The sequence below is a fragment of the Struthio camelus genome, chromosome 35 (assembly GCF_040807025.1).
Source record: "Struthio camelus isolate bStrCam1 chromosome 35, bStrCam1.hap1, whole genome shotgun sequence".
NCBI classification, from domain to species: domain Eukaryota; kingdom Metazoa; phylum Chordata; class Aves; order Struthioniformes; family Struthionidae; genus Struthio; species Struthio camelus.
In genome coordinates this window covers 1-22,757 of record NC_090976.1, presented here as the reverse complement: position 1 = coordinate 22,757, position 22,757 = coordinate 1, and the positions used below count along the sequence as shown (strand labels likewise).

Sequence of the window (22,757 nt, the reverse complement as noted above, 5' to 3'; positions counted from 1 at the left end):
CCTCGGTGCAGTCGATCTCCTCGAGCAGCAGCGCCCAGCGCGCCTGTTTCGTACAGCTGGGCGATGCGCACCGCGTCCAGCTGCGCACCACCCACCCGTCACCCGCACGCCACCCGCACGGCACCCGCACGGCACTGCACGCCACCCACCCGTCACCCGCACGGCACCCGCACGGCACCCGCACGGCACCCACCCGGCACCCGCATGGCACCCACCCGGCACCCACCCGTCACCCGCACGGCACCCACACGCCACCCACCTGCCACCCACCTGCCACCCGCACGGCACCCGCACGGCACCCGCAGGGGGGGGTCGGGGGGGCACCTGGGGCTGCAGGTCCAGGAAGCAGCAGCACCGGGGGATCGGGGGGTCGGGGGGTTGGTGGGGATTGGGGGGGTCAGGGGGGCTCTGGGGGGTCGGGGGGCTCGGGGGGCTCCGGGGGGCTCCGGGGAGCTCGGGGGGGCTCCGGGGGGGTCGGGGGGGGCACCTGGGGCTGCAGGTCCAGGAAGCAGCAGCACCGGGGGGATCGGGGGGTCGGGGGGTTGGTGGGGATTGGGGGTCGGGGGGGTCGGGGGGGCTCCGGGGGCTCCGGGGGGGTCGGGGGGCCGGGGGGCTCCGGGGGGGCTCGGGGGGGCCGGGGGGCTCCGGGGGTCGGGGGGCTCCGGGGGGGGGCACCTGGGGCTGCAGGTCAGGAAGCAGTAGTACTTGAAGCGCAGCAGCACCGGGGGGTTCGGGGGGTCAGGGGGTTGGTGGGGATTGGGGGGGTCAGGGGGGCTCCGGGGGGGTCGGGGGGGGCCGGGGGGCTCCGGGGGGCTCCGGGGGGGTCGGGGGGCTCCGGGGGGGGGCACCTGGGGCTGCAGGTCCAGGAAGCAGCAGCACCGGGGGGATCGGGGGGGGTCGGGGGGGTTGGTGGGGATGGGGGGGTCAGGGGGGCTCTGGGGGGGTCGGGGGGCTCCGGGGGGGCTCCGGGGGGGTCGGGGGGCTCCGGGGGGGGCACCTGGGGCTGCAGGTCCAGGAAGCAGTAGTACTTGAAGCGCAGAGCAGCTCGGCGTCGTCGGCCACGTCCTGCTGCATCAGCGACCGCGACGAGTCCAGCCAGCTGGGGGGGGGGGTCAGACCCCACCACGACCCCCCCGCCGCCCCCCCAACGGCCCCCCGCCGCCCCCCGCCACCCCCCCACTGCCCCCTCAACGGCCTCCCCTGCCCCCCACAGCCCCCCGCGACCCCCCGCAGCCCCCTCGACGGCCCCCCACTGCCCAACACCCCCCCAGCCCCAAACACCCCCCCCAAACACCCCCCCAGCCCCAACACCCCCCCCCAAACACCCCCCAGCCCCCAAACACCCCCCGGCCCCAAACACCCCCCCGGCCCCCAAACACCCCCCCGCCCCAAACACCCCCCGGCCCCCAAACACCCCCCGCCCCAAACACCCCCCGGCCCAAACACCCCCCCGGCCCCAAACCCCCCCAGCCCCAAACACCCCCCCCCAAACACCCCCCAGCCCCCAAACACCCCCCGGCCCCCAAACACCCCCCGGCCCCAAACACCCCCCCGGCCCCCAACCCCCCCCCGCCCCAAACACCCCCCGGCCCCCAAACACCCGCCACCCCCCAAACACCCCCCCGGCCCCAAACCCCCCCCAGCCCCAAACACCCCCCCCCAAACACCCCCCAGCCCCAAACACCCCCCCGGCCCCCAAACCCCCCCCGGCCCCAAACCCCCCCCAGCCCCAAACACCCCCCCCCCAAACACCCCCATCCCCAAACACCCCCCGGCCCCAAACACCCCCTGGCCCCAAACACCCCCCAGCCCCCAACACCCCCCCAGCCCCCAAACACCCCCCGGCCCCAAACACCCCCCACCCCGAGCGCCCCCCACCCCCGAGCGCCCCCCGGCCCCGAGCGCCCCCCGTACCGGGCGTTGAGGCGGGCGCGCTGGGAGCAGGGGGGGCCGCGGTGGGGGGGGGCGCGGGGGGGGGCGCCGGGGCCAGCCCCCCCGGGAGCCACCAGCATCCGGTAGCAGCCGAGGGTCTCGGGGCCGGCCAGGTGCGGGGGGGGGCCGGGGCCGGGCGCCTCCGCCCCTGCGCACCAGCACCCTCGCACGAACGCCCTCGCACGAGCACCCGCGCACCAGCACCCTCGCACGAGCACCCGCGCACCAGCACCCTCGCACCAGCACCCTCGCACCAGCACCCTCGCACGAGCACCCTCGCACCAGCACCTGCGCACGAGCACCCGCGCACCAGCACCCTCGCACCAGCACCCTCGCACCAGCACCCTCGCACCAGCGCCCTCGCACGAGCACCCGCGCACCAGCACCCTCGCACCAGCACCCTCGCACCAGCACCCTCGCACGAGCACCCTCGCACCAGCACCTGCGCACGAGCACCCGCGCACCAGCACCCGCGCACCAGCACCCTCGCACCAGCGCCCGCGCACGAGCACCCTCGCACCAGCACCCTCACACCAGCACCCTCGCACCAGCACCCGTGCACCAGCGCCCTCGCACCAGCACCCTCGCACCAGCACCCTCGCACCAGCGCCCTCGCACGAGCACCCTCGCACCAGCGCCCGCGCACCAGCACCCTCGCACCAGCGCCCTCGCACCAGCACCCTCGCACCAGCGCCCTCGCACCAGCGCCCTCGCACGAGCACCCGCGCACGAACGCCCTCGCACGAGCACCCGCGCACGAGCACCCTCGCACCAGCACCCGCGCACGAGCACCCTCGCACGAGCACCCTCGCACCAGCACCCTCGCACCAGCACCCTCGCACGAGCACCCGCGCACGAGCACCCGTGGACGAGCACCCGCGGACGAGCACCCTCACACCAGCACCCGCGCACGAGCACCCGCGCACCAGCACCCTCGCACCAGCACCCGCGCACCAGCACCCTCGCACCAGCGCCCTCGCACCAGCGCCCGCGCACGAGCACCAGCACCCTCGCACGAGCGCCCTCGCACCCGCGCACGAGCACGAGCACCCGCGCACCAGCACCCTCGCACGAGCACCCTCGCACCAGCGCCCTCGCACGAGCACCCTCGCACCAGCGCCCTCGCACGAGCACCCTCGCACCAGCGCCCTCGCACCAGCGCCCTCGCACGAGCACCCGCGCACGAACGCCCTCGCACGAGCACCCGCGCACGAACGCCCTCGCACGAGTACCCGCGCACGAGCACCCTCGCACCAGCACCCGCGCACGAGCACCCTCGCACCAGCACCCTCGCACCAGCACCCTCGCACGAGCACCCGCGCACGAGCACCCGTGGACGAGCACCCGCGGACGAGCACCCTCACACCAGCACCCGCGCACGAGCACCCGCGCACCAGCACCCTCGCACCAGCACCCGCGCACCAGCACCCTCGCACCAGCGCCCTCGCACCAGCGCCCGCGCACGAGCACCAGCACCCTCGCACGAGCGCCCTCGCACCCGCGCACGAGCACGAGCACCCGCGCACCAGCACCCTCGCACGAGCACCCTCGCACCCGCGCACGAGCGCCCACGCACCAGCACCCTCGCACCAAAACCCTCGCACCAGCGCCCGCGCACGAGCACCCTCGCACCAGCACCCTCGCACCAGCGCCCTCGCACCAGCACCCTCGCACCAGCACCCTCGCACCAGCGCCCTCGCACCAGCACCCTCGCACGGGGATGCCATGCATGGGGAGAGGTGCATGCCCACCCTTGCACCACGGGTTGGGGGGAGGCATTCAGGCCGTGCTGCCTCCGCACCTGCGTGCGAGGTGCTTGCACGGGGAGCCCTGACACGGGGACACCTGCGCACGAGGGGCCCGCGCACGAGGGGCCCGCGCACGAGGAGGAGGCGCACGAGGAGGAGGCGCACGAGGCGGTGCACGAGGAGGAGGTGCACGAGGAGGAGGCGCACGAGGAGGAGGTGCACAAGGCAGTGCACGAGGGGCCCGCGCACGAGGGGCCCGTGCATGAGGAGGAGGCGCACGAGGAGGAGGCGCACGAGGCGGTGCACGAGGAGGAGGTGCACGAGGGGCCCGCGCACGAGGAGGAGGTGCACGAGGAGGAGGTGCACGAGGGGCCCGCGCACGAGGAGGAGGCGCACGAGGCGGTGCACGAGGGGCCCGCGCACGAGGAGGAGGTGCACAAGGCGGTGCACGAGGGGCCCGCGCACGAGGAGGAGGCGCACGAGGCGGTGCACGAGGGGCCCGCGCACGAGGAGGAGGCACACGAGGAGCCCGCGCAGGAGGAGGAGGTGCACGAGGAGGAGGTGCATGAGGGGCCCACGCACAAGGAGGAGGTGCACAAGGCAGTGCACGAGGGGCCCATGCACGAGGGGCCCGCGCACGAGGAGGAGGCGCACGAGGCGGTACACGAGGGGCCCGCGCACGAGGAGGAGGTGCACAAGGCGGTGCACGAGGGGCCCATGCACGAGGGGCCCGCGCACGAGGAGGAGGCGCACGAGGCGGTGCACGAGGGGCCCGCGCACGAGGAGGAGGTGCACAAGGAGGTGCACGAGGGGCCCGCGCACGAGGGGCCCGCGCACGCTCACCGGGCGGCAGCACGACGGCGGTGAGGTCGAACTCCTCCTGGGGCGGCGCGCCGGCCGCCCCCTTCCTCGCCGCCGCCTCCTCCTCCTCCTCGGGCGCCCGCAGCAGCGACAGCTCCTCGGGGTGCCGGATCCCTGCGCCGCCCCGTCAGCCCCAAACGCCTCCAAACTCGCCCCGAAACGCCGCCCCGCCCGCCCCAACCCTGGGCGCCCCTCACCCCCCCCGGGGCCCCCCACGTCCCCCCCCGGACACCCAGGACCCCCCGACACCCCCCCCGGGGCCCCCCAGACCCCCCCCAAGCCCCCACAGACCCCTCACAGACCCTCCCCAGCCCCCCCAGGACCCCCCAGGCCCCCTCTCAGACCCCCCCAGGACCCTCCAACACCCTCCAGTCCCCCCCCAACACCCCTGAGGCCCCCTCCAGGACCCTGCAACACCCCCCAGGCTCCCCCTGGACCCTCCAACACCCCCCAGGACCCTCCAGGCCCCCCCACAGGACCCTCCAACACCCTCCAGGCCCCCCCAGGCCTCCTCCAACACCCCCCAGCCCCCCTCAACACCCCCCGGACCCCCCCAGGTCCCCCCCCAAGCCCCCACAGACCCTCCCCAGCCCCCCCAAGACCCCCCAGGCCCCCTCTCAGACCCCCCCAGGACCCTCCATCACCCCCCAGCCCCCCTCCAACACCCTCCAGTCCCCCCCCAACACCCCTGAGGCCCCCTCCAGGACCCTGCAACACCCCCCCAGGCTCCCCCTAGACCCTCCAACACCCCCCAGGACCCTCCAGGCCCCCCCACAGGACCCTCCAACACCCTCCAACACCCCCCAGGTCCCCTCCATCACTCCCCAGCCCCCCTCAACACCCCCCGGACCCCCCCAGGCCCCCCCCAAGCCCCCACAGACCCTCCCCAGCCCCCCCAAGACCCCCCAGGCCCCCTCTCAGACCCCCCCAGGACCCTCCAACACCCCCCAGCACCCCCCCAGGACCCTCCATCACCCCCCAGCCCCCCTCCAACACCCCCAGGACCCCCCAGGCCCCCCCCAAGCCCCAAAAGACCCTCCCCAGCCCCCCCAAGACCCCCCAGGCCCCCTCTCAGACCCCCCCAGGACCCTCCAACACCCCCCAGCACCTCCCCAGGACCCTCCATCACCCCCCAGCCCCCCTCCAACACCCCCAGGCCCCCTCTCAGCCCCCCCCCAGGACCCCCCCGGCCCCCCGCGGCGGGCACCGAGCAGGCGGCAGGCCTGGGCCACGGCCCGGCTCACGGGCTGGGCGAAGGAGAGGCGCAGGCGGAGGCGGCGGCGGTTGGGCAGGCGCAGGCGCAGCGGCCGGTGCTGGGGGGCGAAGCGGAGCCGGGCGTCCGCCCCCAGCCCCAGCGCGTCCAGCGTGCGGCCGGGCCGCAGCAGCCACTGCCGCCGCTGCGCCCACCACAGCGCGTGGTCCGACCAGTCGCGGCGCGTGCCTGCCGGCGCCGGAGCGGCCGTCGGGGCGGGCGGGGGGCAGCGCGCCCCCCCCCCGCCCCCCGGACGGCTGCATGGGGGTCTGGGGGCGATGCACCCCCCCCGATAGCTGCGTGGGGGTTTGGGGGTGATGCACCCCCCCGCCGGCTGCATAGGGGTCTGGGGGCGATGCACCCCCCCCCGATAGCTGCATGGGGTCTGGGGGCGATGCACCCCCCCCCGACGGCTGCATGGGGGTCTGGGGGCGATGCACCCCCCCCCGATAGCTGCATGGGGGTCTGGGGGCGATGCACCCCCCCGATAGTTGCATGGGGGTCTGGGGGCGATGCACCCCCCCCCCGATAGCTGCGTGGGGGTTTGGGGGTGATGCACCCCCCCCGCCGGCTGCATAGGGGTCTGGGGGCGATGCACACCCCCCGATAGCTGCATGGGGGTCTGGGGGCGATGCACCCCCGACGGCTGCATAGGGGTCTGGGGGCGATGCACCCCCCCCCGACAGCTGCATAGGGGTCTGGGGGCGATGCACCCCCCCCCGACGGCTGCATGGGGGTTTGGAGGCGATGCACGCCCCCGAAACGGCTGCATGGGGGTCTGGGGGCGATGCACGCCCCCCCCGACGGCTGCATGGGGGTCTGGGGGCGATGCACCCCCCCCGACGGCTGCATGGGGGTCTGGGGGCGATGCACCCCCCCCCGACGGCTGCATGGGGGTCTGGGGGCGATGCACCCCCCCCGATAGCTGCATGGGGGTCTGGGGGCGATGCACGCCCCCCAGACGGCTGCATGGGGGTCTGGGGGCGATGCACCCCCCCCTGACGGCTGCATGGGGGTTTGGAGGCGATGCACGCCCCCGAAACGGCTGCATGGGGGTCTGGGGGCGATGCACCCCCCCGATAGCTGCGTGGGGGTTTGGGGGTGATGCACCCCCCCGCCGGCTGCATAGGGGTCTGGGGGCGATGCACCCCCCCCCGACGGCTGCATGGGGGTCTGGGGGCGATGCACCCCCCCCGATAGCTGCATGGGGGTCTGGGGGCGATGCACCCCCCCCCAAAACGGCTGCATGAGGTCTGCGGAGGGCAATGCACCCCCAGAGGCCGCATGGGGGTCTGGGGGCGATGCACCCCCCCCGACGGCTGCATGGGGGTCTGGGGGCGATGCACACCCCCGACGGCTGCATGGGGGTCTGGGGGCGATGCACCCCCCCCCCCGAAATGGCTGCATGGGGGTCTGGGGGCGATGCACCCCCCCGACGGCTGCATGGGGGTCTGGGGGCGATGCACCCCCCCCCGACGGCTGCATGGGGGTCTGGGGGCGATGCACCCCCCCCGAAACGGCTGCATGAGGTCTGCGGGGGGTAATGCACCCCCAGAGGCCGCATGGGGGTCAGGGGGGGCCATTGCACCCTCAATAGGGACCCGGGGGCGTGCAGGGGGCGATGCACCCCCCCAACGGCCACCTGGGGGTCAGGGGGGCCCATTGCACCCCCGAACAGGGACCTGGGGGTCGGGGGGGGCCGTTGCACCCTGAAACGGGGACCGGGGGTCCCACCGCAGCCCTGGGCAGGGCACAGGGGTCCGGGGAGCTGCTGCCCCCCAAAACGGGGCTGGGGGGGCCGCTGCGCCCCCAAACCGGGGAGGATGGAGAAGTTTGGGGGCTGGGGGGGGCCGCTACAGCCCTGGATTGGGGGGGGGACGTGGGTGGACACGGGGACCCCCCCCACGGGCCGCCCAGAGAGGGCCCAGGCGTCCGGGCCCCACCCCGGGGCTATTTATACCCTGCGGTTCCCCTATCGGCCGGCCGGGGGACGTGGGGGGGCGGAAGGGGGGGCGCCGGCAGCCCCCCGATAAGGGCCGGGCGTTCCCAGGCCGCATCCTGCCCCCCCGCAGCCACTCAGCGCCGCGTGACACCCGGACGCCTGGGTCCCTCCCAGTAAGGGGGAAGCAGAAGCCGCCCGGACGCCTGGGTCCTCGGGGTGGGGGGGTCAGAGCCGAGGCCCCCGGACGCCTGGGTCCTCGGGGGGGGGGGGGTCAGAGCCGAGGCCCCCGGACGCCTGGGTCCTCGGGGGGGGGGGTCAGAGCCGAGGCCGCCCGGACGCCTGGGTCCTCGGGGTGGGGGGGTCAGAGCCGAGGCCGCCCGGACGCCTGGGTCCTCGGGGCGGGGGGGTCAGAGCCGAGGCCGCCCGGACGCCTGGGTCCTCGGGGTGGGGGGATCAGAGCCGAGGCCGCCCGGACGCCTGGGTCCTCGGGGTGGGGGGGTCAGAGCCGAGGCCGCCCGGACGCCTGGGTCCTCGGGGAGGCCGGTGGCGGTACTGGGTGCCAGAGTTGGGGGGGGGGGGCAGGGGAGGAACAGGGCGGCAGCCCGGACGCCTGGGCCCGCGGCGGGGACTCACCGACGGTGTCGACGATGAGGAGCATGAGGCCGCCGACGTGGAGGTCGCCGGTGACGCGGAGGGCGAGGGCGCGGGGCGGCGCGGGGCCGTCCTCCACCTCCACCTGCAGCTCGAAGGAGCCGTCGATGGCCTCGCCGCTCGCCGTCTTCAGCCCCGCCATGGCGCCGGACGCCGGGGCCCTCGCCCGGACGCCTGGGTCCCCGCCGCGCGCCGCCCGCCCCGACGCCTGGGGGCACCCGGACGCCTGGGTCCCCGCGGCCGCGCGGACGGCTCTGGGATCCCCCCTCCCCGGACGCCTGGGTCCCCGCGGCCGCGCGGACGGCTCTGGGATCCCCCCTCCCCGGACGCCTGGGTCCCCGCGGCCGCAGCCCCGCCCCGCGGGGGGAAGGGGGCTCGCCCCAGAGGAAGTCGAGGAGGGGAGGGGACGCCAGCCCGGACGCCTGGGTCCCTGCACCGTCATCCCCCTCCCCGCTCCCACACCCCGTTGGTGGGGGGAGAGCCGGACGCCTGGGCCCCCGCCCCATCATCCACCCCCATCACGTCCAGCGCAGGGGGAACCCGGACGCCTGGGCCCCCGCCCAGCCAACCCCTCCCTTCCTACACCCGTTAGACATGACAGGCCCGGACGCCTGGGCCCCTGCCCAGCCATCCCCTGCCCTCACCCATTGTGGGGCCCGGATGCCTGGGCCCCTGCCCCGCCATCCCCTGCCCTCACCCATTGTGGGGCCCGGACGCCTGGGCCCCTGCCCCCCCCCCCAGCTGTTGGGGGGAGCCCCCAGGGGCCCGGACGCCTGGGTCCCCAGCGCGCAGGTGGGCCCAGGCGTCCGGGCGGGCCCCACTCACCGCAGTGCCACCTTTGTCCCAGGGGTCGGGTCCTTCCGGGGCGCCGCGCGCAGGCCCCGGGGGCGGGGAAAGAAGCGACACCCGGACGCCTGGGCCCCCCCGCCCGGAACAGGTCACAGCGCTGGGTCCATTTTTTTTTTTTTTAGGGGCCGTTTGGGGCAAGAGGCCCCAATTTGGGGCAAAACTGACACCCCCCCCTTGGAAAATGGGGGGGGGGCTCCACCTGCGGGGCCCAGGCGTCCTGCCCTCCCCCACCCCAGTCCGCAGCTGGGAGCGGGGCCCAGGCGTCCTGCCCTCCCCCCTCCCCGCGCCAACCCTCAACTTCCCCTCTGGAGCAGGGAGCCCAGGCGTCCGGGGCCGGGCCCTGCCCCTCCCCCAGGCACGGGAAGTGGGCCCCCCCACGACCCCCACCCCCCAAAAGGGCCCCGGCGTCCGGGCGCCCCACAGACAGCTCGGCTCGACAACTGCTCCGCTCTTTATTGGGGGGGGGCGGCGCCCCCAAACCGAGACAAGGTGGTGGCGGCGGGGGGGGGGGGTGACGCCCAGGGCCCCCGGCCCCCCCGGACCCGAGGGCCCCGCTCCCCCGGCGGGCGCCCCCGGGCGGGGGACATCACCGGATGGCGATGAGCCCGACGTCCATCAGCTTCTGGATCTTCTGGGCGATGACGGGGTTCTTCAAGTGCCTGCGGGGGGGGGGGTCAGGGGGACGGGGGGGGGGGACGTGCCCCACGGCCGCTGGGGGGACGCGGGGGGCCCAGGGGGACATGGGGGGGGGACGTGCCCCACGGCCGCTGGGGGGACGCGGGGGGCCCAGGGGGACGCGGAGGGGGGACGTGCCCCACGGCCGCCGGGGGGACGCGGGGGGTCAGGGGGACGGGGGGGGGGGACGTGCCCCACAGCCGCCGGGGGGGGCCAGGGGGACGTGGAGGGGGGGGGAACGTGCCCCACGGCCGCCGGGGGGACGCGGGGGGGGGACGTGCCCCACGGCCGCCGGGGGGGGCCAGGGGGACGTGGGGGGGGGGGACGTGCCCCAGGGCCGCCGGGGGGACGCGGGGGGTCAGGGGGACGCGGGGGGGGGGACGTGCCCCACGGCCGCCGGGGGGACGCGGGGGGCCCAGGGATGCCCCCACGGCCGCCGGGGGGACGCGGTGGCCCGGGGGGACATGGGGGGGGGACGTGCCCCACGGCCGCCGGGGGGACACGGGGGGTCAGGGGGACGCGGGGGGGGGGGACGTGCCCCAGGGCCGCCGGGGGGACGCGGGGGGCCCAGGGACGCCCCCACGGCCGCCGGGGGACAGCGGTGGCCCGGGGGACGGGTGCCGTGGAAGCAGGGGGCCCCAGGGGGAGCGGCCGCACGGGGGGCGGGGGCCGGCGGCGGCCTCAGGCCCGGTGACACGGGCAGGGACCTTGGGGACGGGGAGGGAGCCGGCCCCGCGGCGGCCTGGGGACGCCTGTGGCCCTTCAGGGGGTGCGCGACACAGTCGGGGCGGCGGTGACAGGCGGGGACCCCGCGACACGGCCTGGGGGGAGTCGAGGGACACGGTGGCACCGAGGGAGGGGCCCAGGGCAAGCAAAGGGAGCACGGGGGGGGGGGGGACACTGGGGTACCCCGGGACCCTGTGACACCCCATGGCTCCAGGGTCGCCCTAGAGCTGCCTGTGACAGGCAACGGGACCCTGACGACTGACGCAGGGACACTCAAGGGGACCCTGTGGCACCCCAGAGGCACTAGGACAACCCGGGGACCCCGTGACCCCCCAACAACTCCAGGACTCCGGGGTGGGAAGGACAGGGGGTGGCACGGGGACAAGTCCAGGCAGCCTGTGACCCAACAGCTCCGGGACAGCTGTAGGAGGAGCTACAACGTGTGGGGACAGCACGTGACGCGAGGACAGCAGCGACTGACGCGGGAACACCCCCCCCCCCCCCGAGCCCCCGGCCGGCTGCAGGGCGCCTCCCGACGTGAACAGGCGGGGCCGCGAACAGGCGGCGGGGCCGCGAACAGGCGGCGGCGTCCCCACTCACTCGCTCAGGGCCTGCGGGTCCTTCTGCATCTGCTCGAGGATGAGGCGCATGGCCGGGTCGCTCATGATCTGCTGCACCTCGGGGTCGGCCATGGCGCGCCGCTTCACCTCCTCCGGGTTGTCGTTGCGGTTGTACTGCGCCAGCAGGCACCGCTGGTAGCCCTCGGCCGCCTCCTGCGCGGGGACGAGGCGGGGGTGTCGGGGGGCAACGGGACCCCCGAAACCCTGACAAGGCCCCGCTGGTGCCCCCCTCCCCGCCCTGGGACCCCAGGCAGTGCGTCGCTTGTGCTCCTCACGGCTGTTGCTGCGGCTGTACCACGTGCCGCTGGTAGCCCTCGGCCGCCTCCTGCGCGCAGCGAGGGGTTGCTAGAGGGGTGACGGGACCCCCACAACCCCCTTCAAGAGTCCCCAAGCCCCTGTTGGGCACCACTTCACCCCCTGGGGGTCGATGCGGCTGTACCGCACACGGCCAGTAACCCCCAGCTGCCTCCTGTCGGGGGGGACAGCCCAGGGCTGTCGGGGGGTGACGGGACCCCCCCAAACCCCCCAACTCACTTTACAGGCACTGTCGAGGTCAAGGGCTTTCTGGTAGACGTCCATGGCTTTGGTGTAGTCCTTCATGGCCTCCAGTGCCGCCGCTTTCCGGGTGTAGCCCTTGACTGCGGACAGGCGGCCGGGTACCCCGTGAGCCGGGGGGGCACCCCGTGGTTGGGGGGGCGACACCCCAACTCGCCCCACACTTACTGAACGAGGGCTCGAGCCGGATGCACTCCTCGCAGTCCTGGGGGACAGGGGACGTTAGGGGGGGACGGGGCACCCCAACACTGCCCCCCCACGGCGCAGGTGCCCCCAGCGTCGCCCGCTGGCAGCCCGGGGCCCCCCAGGACAGCCCCAGCACCCCAAAAAGCCTTGGGCTGCCACCCAGGCCCCAAATCCAGCTCCTCCGGACCCAAAACGGGCCCCGGGGCGTCGCCAAGGCGACCCCCGAACCCCCAACCTGGCCTCGGGGCGCCCCCAGCACCCACAACCGTCCTCACGCCGTCCCCGTGGCCCCCCAAAACCCTTTGGGCCCGGACCCAGACCCCCCAAACTGGGCCTGGGGGCTCCCAAAACCACAGGAAGAGGTCACCGACCCCAAACCAGCCCCCCAGGAGCCTGTACGCCCCAAAACCAGCCCCCCAGGGCCCCCAAGACCCCCAGGCTGAGCTCCCAGCCCCCAAACCAGCCTCCCGGGGCCCCCAAGACCCCCGGGCCGAGCCACCAGCCCCCAAACCAGCCTCCCGGGGCCCCCAAGACCCCCAGGCCGAGCTCCCAGGCCCCCCAAACCAGCCTCCAGGGCCCCCAAGACCCCCGGGCCGAGCTCCCAGGCCCCCCAAACCAGCCTCCAGGGCCCCCAAGACCCCCGGGCCGAGCTCCCAGGCCCCCCAAACCAGCCTCCAGGGCCCCCAAGACCCCCGGGTCGAGCTCCCAGCCCCCAAACCAGCCTCCCGGGGCCCCCAAGACCCCCAGGCCGAGCTCCCAGGCTCCCAAACCAGCCTCCAGGGCCCCCAAGACCCCCGGGCCGAGCTCCCAGCCCCCAAACCAGCCTCCAGGGCCCCCAAGACCCCCGGGCCGAGCTCCCAGGCTCCCAAACCAGCCTCCAGGGCCCCCAAGACCCCCGGGCTGAGCTCCCAGCCCCCAAACCAGCCTCCAGGGCCCCCAAGACCCCCGGGCCGAGCTCCCAGGCTCCCAAACCAGCCTCCAGGGCCCCCAAGACCCCCGGGCCGAGCTCCCAGCCCCCAAACCAGCCTCCAAGGCCCCCAAGACCCCCGGGCCGAGCTCCCAGGCTCCCAAACCAGCCTCCAGGGCCCCCAAGACCCCCGGGCCGAGCTCCCAGCCCCCAAACCAGCCTCCAGGGCCCCCAAGACCCCCGGGCCGAGCTCCCAGGCTCCCAAACCAGCCTCCAGGGCCCCCAAGACCCCCGGGCCGAGCTCCCAGGCCCCCCAAACCAGCCTCCAAGGCCCCCAAGACCCCCGGGCCGAGCTCCCAGGCCCCCCAAACCAGCCTCCAGGGCCCCCAAGACCCCCAGGTCGAGCTCCCAGGCCCCTCAAACCAGCCTCCAAGGCCCCCAAGACCCCCAAGCCGAGCCCCCAGGCCCCCAAACCAGCTTCCAAGGCTCCCAAGACCCCTGGGCCGAGCCCCCAGGCCCCCAAACCAGCCTCCAAGGCCCCCAAGACCCCCAGGTCGAGCTCCCAGGCCCCTCAAACCAGCCTCCAAGGCCCCCAAGACCCCCAAGCCGAGCCCCCAGCCCCCAAAACCAGCCTCCAAGGCCCCCAAGACCCCCGGGCCGAGCCCCCAGGCCCCCACCTTAAGGGCGAGCTGGAACTCGAGCAGTTTGGTGTAGCAGGCCGCCCGGTTGCTGTACAGCTTGGCGTCGTTGGGGTTGCGCTTGATGGCCTCGGTGTAGTGCTTCATGGCGCGGGGGTAGTCGCCTGACGGCGGGGGGGGGATGCGGGGTGTGAGCCTGGCTGCTGGGGGGGGGGGCCACCAGGACCCCCTGAAGCCCCCCCAGCGCCGCTCACCTTTCTGGAAACACTCGTTGCCCTTGTTCTTCTCCTCCAGCGCCAGCCCCGGGTCGATGTAGGCCAAGCGATCCTGCTCCTTGAGGATCTTCTCGGCCTGGGGAGGAGCGGCGGGGTGGGCGGGGGGCTGGCGGCGGCCCCCCCCGCCCCCCGGGCCCCCCCCCCGGCCCCCCGCTCACCTGCTGGCACTTCTTGAGCACGTCGGGGGTGCGGTGCTCGGCCAGCGACTTGTTGTAGAACTGGATCGCCTCCTTGTACCGCTCCTCCTTGAAGTAGGAGTTGCCGACGCGGGCGTAGGCCCTGGGCGGGGGCGAGCGGCGTTCGGGGAGGGGTCCCGGCGACGGTGCCCCCGCGTCCCCCCCCACCCCGACGGCAGCCCGCGCTCACTTGGCGATCTGCCTGTAGTCCTCCCGGTTCTCCCGGCCCACCTCGATGGCCTCCTCGCACAGCTCCCGGCACCGCTGGTACTCGCCCTTCTCGAAGTAGACGGCTGCGGCGAAGGGGTGGGGGGACGTCAGCGCGCCCGGTCCCCCCCACCGCCGCCGCGGCCCCCCCGGCCCGGCGCGCACCCGCCTGGTTGGCGATGTAGGTCATGTTGGCGGGGTCCAGCTCGCGGGCGCGGGCGTAGTGCGTCAGCGCCGCCTCGAAGCTCTTCTTGCGGTACGCCTCGTTGCCCAGCTCCTTCTCCCGCAGCGCCTGCGCGAGGCGGGGGGCGGTGGGCGCCCGCGCCGGGGGGGCCCGCGGGGCAGGGGGGACGCCCCCCCCCCGGGCCCCCTCCCCGCCCGGCCCCACCTGCTTCTTGCTCTCGGGCAGCTCCTCCTCCATGGGCTCGGCCTTGGGCTCGCGCTTGGGGGGCGGCGGGGGGGGCGGCGGCGGCGGCGGGGGCGACATGGCCTCCTCCTCCTCCTCGCCGCCGCTCAGCTCCACGCCCAGCAGCACGCTCAGCGTCGTCATCACCCGCGGGTCCTGCAGCTTCCTGCGGGGCCACCGACGTCCCCCAGGCCGCCCGGCGCGCCGCCCCCCCCCCCGACTCCTGCCGCCCTCTCCCTGGGACCCCCCGGAGCCGGCCGCGTCCCCCCGAACCCCCCAAACCCGGCCAGAGCCCCCCCAGAGCCGGTTGTGCCCCTCCAAACCCGGCCAGAGCCCCCCTAGAGCTGGTTGTGTCCCCCCAAACCCCCCAAACCCAGCCAGAGCCGGTTGTGTCCCCCCGAACCCCCCAAACCCGGCCAGAGCCGGCCGCGTCCCCCCGAACCCCCCAAACCCGGCCAGAGCCGGCCGTGTCCCCCCAAACCCCCCAAACCCGGCCAGAGCCCCCCCAGAGCCGGTTGTGTCCCCCCGAACCCCCCAAACCCAGCTAAAGCCCCCCCCCAGCCCCCCCTGGACCTGGCCACGTCCCTCCTAGAGCTACTCGGGACCTACCAGACCCAGCTAGACCCTCCCTGGAGCTGACTGGCCCAGCTGGACCCCCCCAGACCCCCTGGGAGCCTCAAGGCCCAGCTAGACCCCCCCTCAGACCCCCCCCCAATCCCCTGACAGCCTCAAGGCCCAGCTAGACCCCCCAGACCCCGCCCCAGATCCCCTGGGAGCCTCAAGACCCAGCTGGACCCCCCCCAGACTCCCCCCCGCAATCCCCTGACAGCCTCAAGACCCAGCTAGACCCCCCCCCCAATCCTCTGACAGCCTCAAGGCCCAGCTAGACCCCCCCCAGACCCCCCCCCAATCCCCTGACAGCCTCAAGGCCCAGCTGGACCCCCCCCAGACCCCCCCTGCAATCCCCTGACAGCCTCAAGACCCAGCTAGACCCTCCCCGATCTGCTGACAGCCTCAGGGCCCAGCTGGACCCCCCCCGGACCCCCCGTGCAATCCCCTCACAGCCTCAAGACCCAGCTAGACCCCCCCCCAATCCCCTGACAGCCTCAAGGCCCAGTGACCCCCCCTCAGACCCCCCCCCAATCCTCTGACAGCCTCAAGGCCCAGCTGGACCCCCCCCAGACCCCACCCCAGATCCCCTGGGAGCCTCAAGGCCCAGCTGGACCCTCCCCCCAAACCCCCCCCGATCCCCTGACAGCCTCAAGGCCCAGCTGGACCCCCCCCAGACCCCCCTTGCAATCCCCTGACAGCCTCAAGACCCAGCTAGACCCCCCCCAATCCGCTGACAGCCTCAGGGCCCAGCTGGCCCCCCCCCCGGACCCCCCCGGAGGGCGGGGGGCTCACGCACGTGCCCAGCTCCGAGGGTTTGCTGCGCAGCTGCTCGACGAGCTGCCTGTAGCCGGGGTCGCCCAGCAGGGCCCTGGTGCGGGGGTCGCCCTCCAGCTTCTGGTACAGGTTGGGCGCGTTGAAGGGGTTCAGCAGCTTCCTCTCTGCAAGGGGGGGGGACGGGCGGTCAGGACCCGGCGCGGCCCGGCGCCCCCCCCCTCCCCGCGGCCCCCCGCACCCACCCGCCAGCCTGGCCTCCATGTTGCGCAGCCCCTCGCGGAGCTGGGCGCTGCCCGGCTCGCGCCGCAGCCCCTCCTCGTACGTCCGCTTGGCCTCCTCGAAGCGGCCCAGGAACTCCAGGGCGGCCGCCTTGCGCGAGTAGCCCTGCGGGGACGGCGGTGAGGGGCCGCGGGGGGGGGGGGCGCGCGGCGGCGGCGCCCCCCCGGCGCGGCCCCCCGCCCCGGCGCCCCCCGCCCCACCTTGCCCCAGTCGGGCTTGAGCTCGACGGTGCGGCAGGCGTCCTCCAGCGCCTTCTGGTAGTCGCCGCGGCGGGCGTAGGCGGCCGAGCGGTTGCTGAAGAGCACGGGGTTGGCGCCGTCCAGGCCGATGGCCGCGCTGTAGTGCCGCAGCGCCTCGCCGATGTCGCCCGCGCTCAGCGCCTTGTTGCCCTGCTCCTTGAGCGCGTTGGCCTGCGCGGGACGGGGGGGGGGCGTTGGGGACGGAGCCCCCCCCAGCCCTCGAGCGCCCCGAACGCCTCCCTGCCGCCGCTCCGGCCCCGCTCCGCCTCGCGGCGCCCCCCCCCCAAACGCCTCCGGAGGAGCCCCCCCCCAAGGGCCCCCACCGCCCCCCTCAGGAGCCCAAGAGCCCCCACAGCCCCCCCCAACCCCAGAGCCCCCCAAGGGCCCCCACAGCCCCCCCAACCCCAAGAGCCCCCACAGCCCCCCCACCCCCCTCAGGAGCCCAAGAGCCCCCCACAGCCCCCCCCCAACCCCAAGAGCCCCCCAAGGGCCCCCACAGCCCCCCCACCCCCCTCAGGAGCCCAAGAGCCCCCACAGCCCCCCCAACCCCAAGAGCCCCCCAAGGGCCCCCAAAGCCCCCCCCACCCTCCTCAGGAGCCCAAGAGCCCCCACAGCCCCCCCCAACCCCAAGAGCCCCCCAAGGGCCCCCACAGCCCCCCCAACCCCAAGAGCCCCCCACAGCCCCCCCCACCCCCCTCAGGAGCCCAAGAGCCCCCCAAGGGCCCCCACAGCCCCCCCCAACCCCAAGAGCCCCCAAAGCCCCCCCCACCCCCCTCAGGAGCCCAAGGGCCCCCACAGCCCCCCCCAACCCCAAGAGCCCCCCAAGGGCCCCCACAGCCCCCCCCCGCCCCCTCAGGAGCCAAGAGCCCCCACAGTCCCTCCCCCAACCCCAAGAGCCCCCCAAGGGCCCCAAAGCCCCCCCCACCCCCCTCAGGAGCCCAAGAGCCCCACAGTCCCTCCCCCAACCCCAAGAGCCCCCCAAGGGCCCCCACAGCTCCCCCCACCCCCCTCAGGAGCCCAAGGACCCCCCACAGCCCCCCCCAACCCCAAGAGCCCCCCAAGGGCCCCCCAAAGCCCCCCCACCCCCCTCAGGAACCCAAGAGCCCCCACAGCCCCCCCCAACCCCAAGAGCCCCCCAAGGGCCCCCACAGCCCCCCCCACCCCCCTCAGCAGCCCAAGAGCCCCCACAGCCCAGCCCCCCCACCCCAAGAGCCCCCACAGCCCCCCCCAACCCCAAGAGCCCCCCAAAGCCCCCCCCACCCCCTCAGCAGCCCCCAAGAGCCCCCCACAGCCCCCACCACCCCCCTCAGGAGCCCAAGGGCCCCCCCAGGCCCCCCACCCCCCCAAGAGCCCCACAGCCCCTCCACCCCCTTCAGGAGCCCCCTAAGTGCCCCCCAGCCCCCCAGGGTCACCTCAAGACCCAGGAGCCCCACTCCCCTCAGGAGCCCCCCAAGGGCCCCACAGCCCCCCCCAGGAGCCCCCACTCCCCTCAGGAGCCACCCAAGGGCCCCCACAGCCCCCCCAGGAGCCCCCCAGCCCCCCTCAGGGTCACCTCAAGACCCTCAGGAGCCCCCCAGGTGCCCTCCCCAAACCCCCAGCCCCCTCAGGAGCCCCCCCCCAGGGCCCCCCACCCACCTCAAGGCCCTCAGCAGCCCCCTCGGTGCCCTCTCCAGCCCCACACCCCCCTCAGGGGCACCTCAAGACCCTCAGGAGCCCCCCAAGTGCCCCCCACCCCCTCAGCAGCCCCTCAAGGGCCCTCCCCAGCCTCACACCCCCTCAGCGGAGGCTTCTGAGGGTCTTGGGGGGCCCAAGTGCCCCCCCAGCCCCATACCCCTCTCAGGGGCCCCCCAAGTGCCCCTCACAGCCCCACACCCCCTCAAGACCCCCACCAGAACCCTCTCCAGGGCCCTCACGAGCCCCCTCCCCAGCCCCATACCTCCTCAGGACCCCCCCGGCCCCTCACGAGCCCCCTCCCCAGCCCCACACCTCCTCAGGACCCCCCCCCCCGGCCCCTCAAGAACCTCTCCCCAGCCCACACCTCCTCAGGACCCCCCACTTTGCTCAGGGAGCCGCTGCTCAGCCCCACACCCCCTTCCAGACAACCCCAGCCCCTCTGGACCCCCCCCCCAAGTGCCCTCCCCAGTCCCCCCTCCCCTCTGGACCCCCCCCAAGTGCCCTCCCCAGTCCCCCCTCCCCTCTGGACCCCCCCCAAGTGCCCTCCCCAGTCCCCCTCCCCTCTGGACCCCCCCAAGTGCCCTCCCAGTCCCCCCTCCCCCTCTGGACCCCCCCCAAGTGCCCTCCCCAGTCCCCCTCCCCTCTGGGACCCCCCAAGTGCCCTCCCAGTCCCCCTCCCCTCTGGACCCCCCCCAAGTGCCCTCCCCAGTCCCCCCTCCCCTCTGGACCCCCACAGCCCCCTTTCCCAGGCTCACACGACCCTCTACACACCTTACAAGGCCCCACACCGACCCAGCATGCCCCCCAACCGCTCAGGAACCCCCCCAGCACCTTAAGACCACCCACTCCCCAACCCCACGCTGCCCCAGGACCCCCCAAGGCCCCCCAGCATCCCCCTCCCCAGCCGCAAACCGCCCTAGGACCCCCCCACCCCCATTCCCCACCCCCTAGCACCCCCGAGGCCACCCCAGCACCCCCTCCCCAGCCCCACACCACCCCAGGACCCCCCGAGGCCCCCCGGACCCCCACCTCCCCCAGCCCCACACCACCCCAGGACCCCCCGAGGCCCCCCGGACCCCCCTCCCCAGCCCCACACCCTCCAGGACCCCCCGAGGTCCCCCAACACCCTCCCCAGCCCCACACCGCCCCAGGGTCCTCAACACCCCCCACGACCCCCCTCCCCAGCCCCACACCGCCTCCTAGCAGCCCCCTCCAGCCCACACCCCCCAGCACCCCCCTCCCCGGCCCCACACCACCCCCCCAGGACTCCCGAGTCCCTCCAGCACCCTCTCCCCCTGCCCACCCCACCCCAGGAGCCCCAACACCCCCTAGACCCCCCTCCCCAGCCCCACATCGCCCCCCAGCACCCCTCTCCCCGGCTCCACACCACCCCCCAGGACCCCCAACACCCCCCGGACACCCCGCCCCAGCCCCACACGCCCCACACCACCCCCCAGGACCCCCCCTCCCCGGCCCACACCACCCCCCAGGACCCCCCCTCCCCGGCCCCCACACCCACCCCCCAGGACCCCCCCCGAGGCCCCCTCAGGACCCCCCGCCCCAGCCCCACACCTCCCCCAGGACCCCCAACACCCCCCGGACCCCCCGCCCCAGCCCCACACCTCCCCCCAGGACCCCCAACACCCCCGGACCCCCCGCCCCGGCCCCACACCGCCCCCCAGGACCCCCAACACCCCCGGACCCCTCTCCCCCGCCCCCACCTGCTCCATGGCGGCGCCGGTTCCGCTCGCTCCGCTCCCGCCGCCCCGCGCCGCCTTCTGGAACCTGCTAGAAGCCTCGCGGCCCGCCCCCCCCGCCCCCCTATTGGCCGCCCGCCCCGCCCGCCCGCGCCCCCGCGCGCCCCCATTGGCCGGCGCCCGCGCCCCGCCCGCCCCCCGCCGCCGCCCATTGGCTGCGGAGAGGGACGCCCGCCCCGGCAAGGCGCGTCCCCGCCTCCCCTCCCGGAAGCCGGGACCCGGCGCGGCGGCGGCCCCGCCCCCTCGTGCCCGCCCATTGGCCCGCGCAGGCGGCGCTCGCCTCCCATTGGCCGCCCCGCCCGCCGCCGCCGCCCGCCGCCGCCGCGCCCATTGGCCAGGCCCCCCCCCTTCTGGAATTTTCCACCTCTCCCATTGGCTGGACGCGCGGGGGGGGCGGAGCCTGGCGCCCGGGAGGACTCGGGGCGGGCACGCGCCATGCGGAGGGGGCGGGGCCAGCGTCGGAGGGGGCGGGGTCAGCGTCGGAGGGGCGGGGTCAGCGTCGGAGGGGCGGGGTCAGCGTCGGAGGGGCGGGGTCAGTACTGGCCTTGAGGGAGGGGGCGGACCAGGGCTGGAGGGGGCGGGGCCCGGGCTGGAGGGGGCGGGGCCCGGAGTGGCCTTGCGCGAGGGGCGGGGCCGTGGTCGGAGGGGCGGGGCCAGTGGCGGTCTTGCACGAGGGGGCGGGGCCTGGGGGCGGGCCTTGCACGAGGGGGGCGGGGCTGTGTGCTGCAGGGGGCCCTCGCACGCCTGCCCCACGCTGGGGGGGGGGGGGCTCGCACACCCGGCTCGCACACCCGTCACGCACACCCGTCACGCACACCCGGCTCGCACACCCGTCACGCACACCCGTCGCTCACACCCATCGTGCGCACCCATCACGCACACCCGTCTCTCACACCTCTCACACCTCTCACACCCATCTCACGCAATCGTCGTGCACAGCCGTCGCTCACACCTGTCACGCACACCATCTCACACACCCGTCGCTCACACCTGTCTCTTACACCCGTCGTGCACACCCATCGTGCACACCCGTCGCGCACCCCGTCGCGCACACCCGTTGCGCACACCCGTCGTGCACACCCATCACACACACCTGTCTCTCACACCCGTCGCTCACACCCATCACGCACACCCGTCTCTCACACCTGTCACTCACACCCATCACACACACCCGTCTCTCACACCTCTTTTCCACCCATCTCACACAACCGTCGTGCACACCCGTCTCTCGCACACCCATCGCCCACACCCATCACGCACACCCGTCGTGCACACCCGTCACCCACACCCGTCTCTCACACCTCTCTCACACCCGTCGCCCACACCCCTCGCTCACACCCGTTGCACACACCCGCCGCGCACACCCGTCACCCACACCTGTCTCTCACACCTCTCTCACACCCGCAGCGCACACCCGCAGCGCACACCCGTCGTGCACACCCGTCGCTCACCCGTCGCCCTCACCCGCCGCGCACACCCGCTGCGCACACCCGCCGCGCACACCCGTCGCTCACACCCATCACGCACACCCGGCTCGCACACCTCTCACACCTCTCACACCCATCTCACGCAATCGTCGTGCACAGCCGTCGCTCACACCTGTCACGCACACCCATCTCACACACCCCGTCGCTCACACCTGTCTCTTACACCTGTCGTGCACACCCATCGTGCACACCCGTCGCTCACACCCGTCGCGCACACCCGTTGCGCACACCCGTCGTGCACACCCATCACGCACACCTGTCTCTCACACCCGTCGCTCACACCCATCACGCACACCCGTCTCTCACACCTGTCACTCACACCCATCACGCACACCCGTCTCTCACACCTCTTCCACCCATCTCACACAACCGTCGTGCACACCCGTCTCTCGCACACCCATCGCCCACACCCATCACGCACACCCGTCGTGCACACCCGTCACCCACACCCGTCTCTCACACCTCTCTCACACCCGTCGCCCACACCCCTCGCTCTCTCTCACACCCGTCGCCCACACCCCTCGCTCACACCCGTTGCGCACACCCGCCGCGCACACCCGTCACCCACACCTGTCTCTCACACCTCTCTCACACCCGCAGCGCACACCCGCAGCGCACACCCGTCGTGCACACCCGTCGCTCACACCCGTTGCCCTCACCCGCCGCGCACACCCGCTGCGCACACCCGCCGCGCACACCCGTCGCTCACACCCGCTGCGCACACCCGCCGCGCCCGGGGTGACGGTGGCCCCCGGGGGCCGTGAGCAGCCGGGGGGGGCACCCGACCCTCGGTGTCCCCCGGTGCCCCGGTGCCTCGTGCGTCGCACGTCAGCCGCTAAGTTTAGCCGGGTTATTTATACCGGGCAGGAGGCGGGGGGGACGCGGGGGGGGGACGCGGGGGGGGGGACGCGGGGGGGGGACGCGGGGGGGACGCGGGGGGGACGCGGCCTGGCCCCCCCGGCGCCGTGCGAGGCCATGTTGGCCCTGGTGCGCCGCACGGCCGCCGCCGCCCTCGGCCGCCCCCGCGCCCCCGGCATGGCCGCCAAGGTCGACCTGGCCACCGCCACCGACTGGCGGGAGGCCAAAGGTGGGGGGGGCGGGGGGGCACCGGGGGGCACGGGGGGGACACGGGGGGACACGGGGGGGAGAGATGGGGGGGAGAGATGGGGGGGAGAGATGGGGGGGAGAGATGGGGGGCACCAGGGGGGGACACAGGGGGGGACATGGGGGGGGACATGGGGGGGGACACTGGGGGGGCACCGGGGAGGGACACCGGGGGGGGACATGGGGGGGGGACACGGGGGGGAACCTGGGGGGGGGGCATGGGGG

The 22,757-nt window shown here is 75.4% G+C and overlaps 2 protein-coding genes across 3 annotated transcripts in view; both read right to left on the bottom strand.

The window, feature by feature from the left end:
* LOC138063709 (fermitin family homolog 3-like) overlaps positions 1–8,974 on the bottom strand; it is a 17,224-nt gene extending 8,250 nt beyond the window's left edge. Inside the window, 6 exon segments of the mRNA XM_068923593.1 lie at positions 998–1,041; positions 1,044–1,099; positions 1,915–2,080; positions 4,524–4,655; positions 5,749–5,982; positions 8,369–8,974. Of these exon segments, the coding sequence (XP_068779694.1) occupies positions 998–1,041; positions 1,044–1,099; positions 1,915–2,080; positions 4,524–4,655; positions 5,749–5,982; positions 8,369–8,828 (1,092 nt within the window). The 5' untranslated portion in view covers positions 8,829–8,974.
* A 694-nt stretch (positions 8,975–9,668) lies between these two features.
* Positions 9,669–20,004, bottom strand: STIP1 (stress induced phosphoprotein 1). 2 transcript variants are annotated; one of them, XM_068923688.1, is made up of 14 exons: positions 19,906–20,004; positions 16,472–16,681; positions 16,235–16,376; positions 16,015–16,156; positions 14,589–14,772; positions 14,366–14,492; positions 14,184–14,286; positions 13,976–14,096; positions 13,797–13,893; positions 13,582–13,706; positions 11,980–12,016; positions 11,791–11,894; positions 11,237–11,409; positions 9,669–9,894 (listed from the first exon to the last, which is right to left on the bottom strand). In XM_068923688.1, exons 1-14 carry the CDS (start codon positions 19,912–19,914, stop codon positions 9,822–9,824), a joined length of 1,647 nt encoding a protein of 548 aa, XP_068779789.1. In that variant the 5' UTR covers positions 19,915–20,004; the 3' UTR covers positions 9,669–9,821. The 2 variants fall into 2 exon arrangements, with proteins under 2 accessions (XP_068779789.1, XP_068779790.1); XM_068923689.1 differs by lacking the exons at positions 9,669–9,894; positions 11,237–11,409 and adding an exon at positions 11,453–11,581.
* Between the last annotated feature and the right edge of the window lie 2,753 nt (positions 20,005–22,757).

Coding starts and splice junctions, on each gene's coding strand:
- STIP1 (XM_068923688.1), bottom strand. Junction 14,493..14,588: donor TGCCCGAGAGCAAGAAGCAG/GTGGGGCCGGGC, acceptor CGCCTCGCGCAG/GCGCTGCGGGAGAAGGAGCT. Junction 11,410..11,790: donor ACCTCGACAGTGCCTGTAAA/GTGAGTTGGGGG, acceptor GTCCCCGCGCAG/GAGGCGGCCGAGGGCTACCA.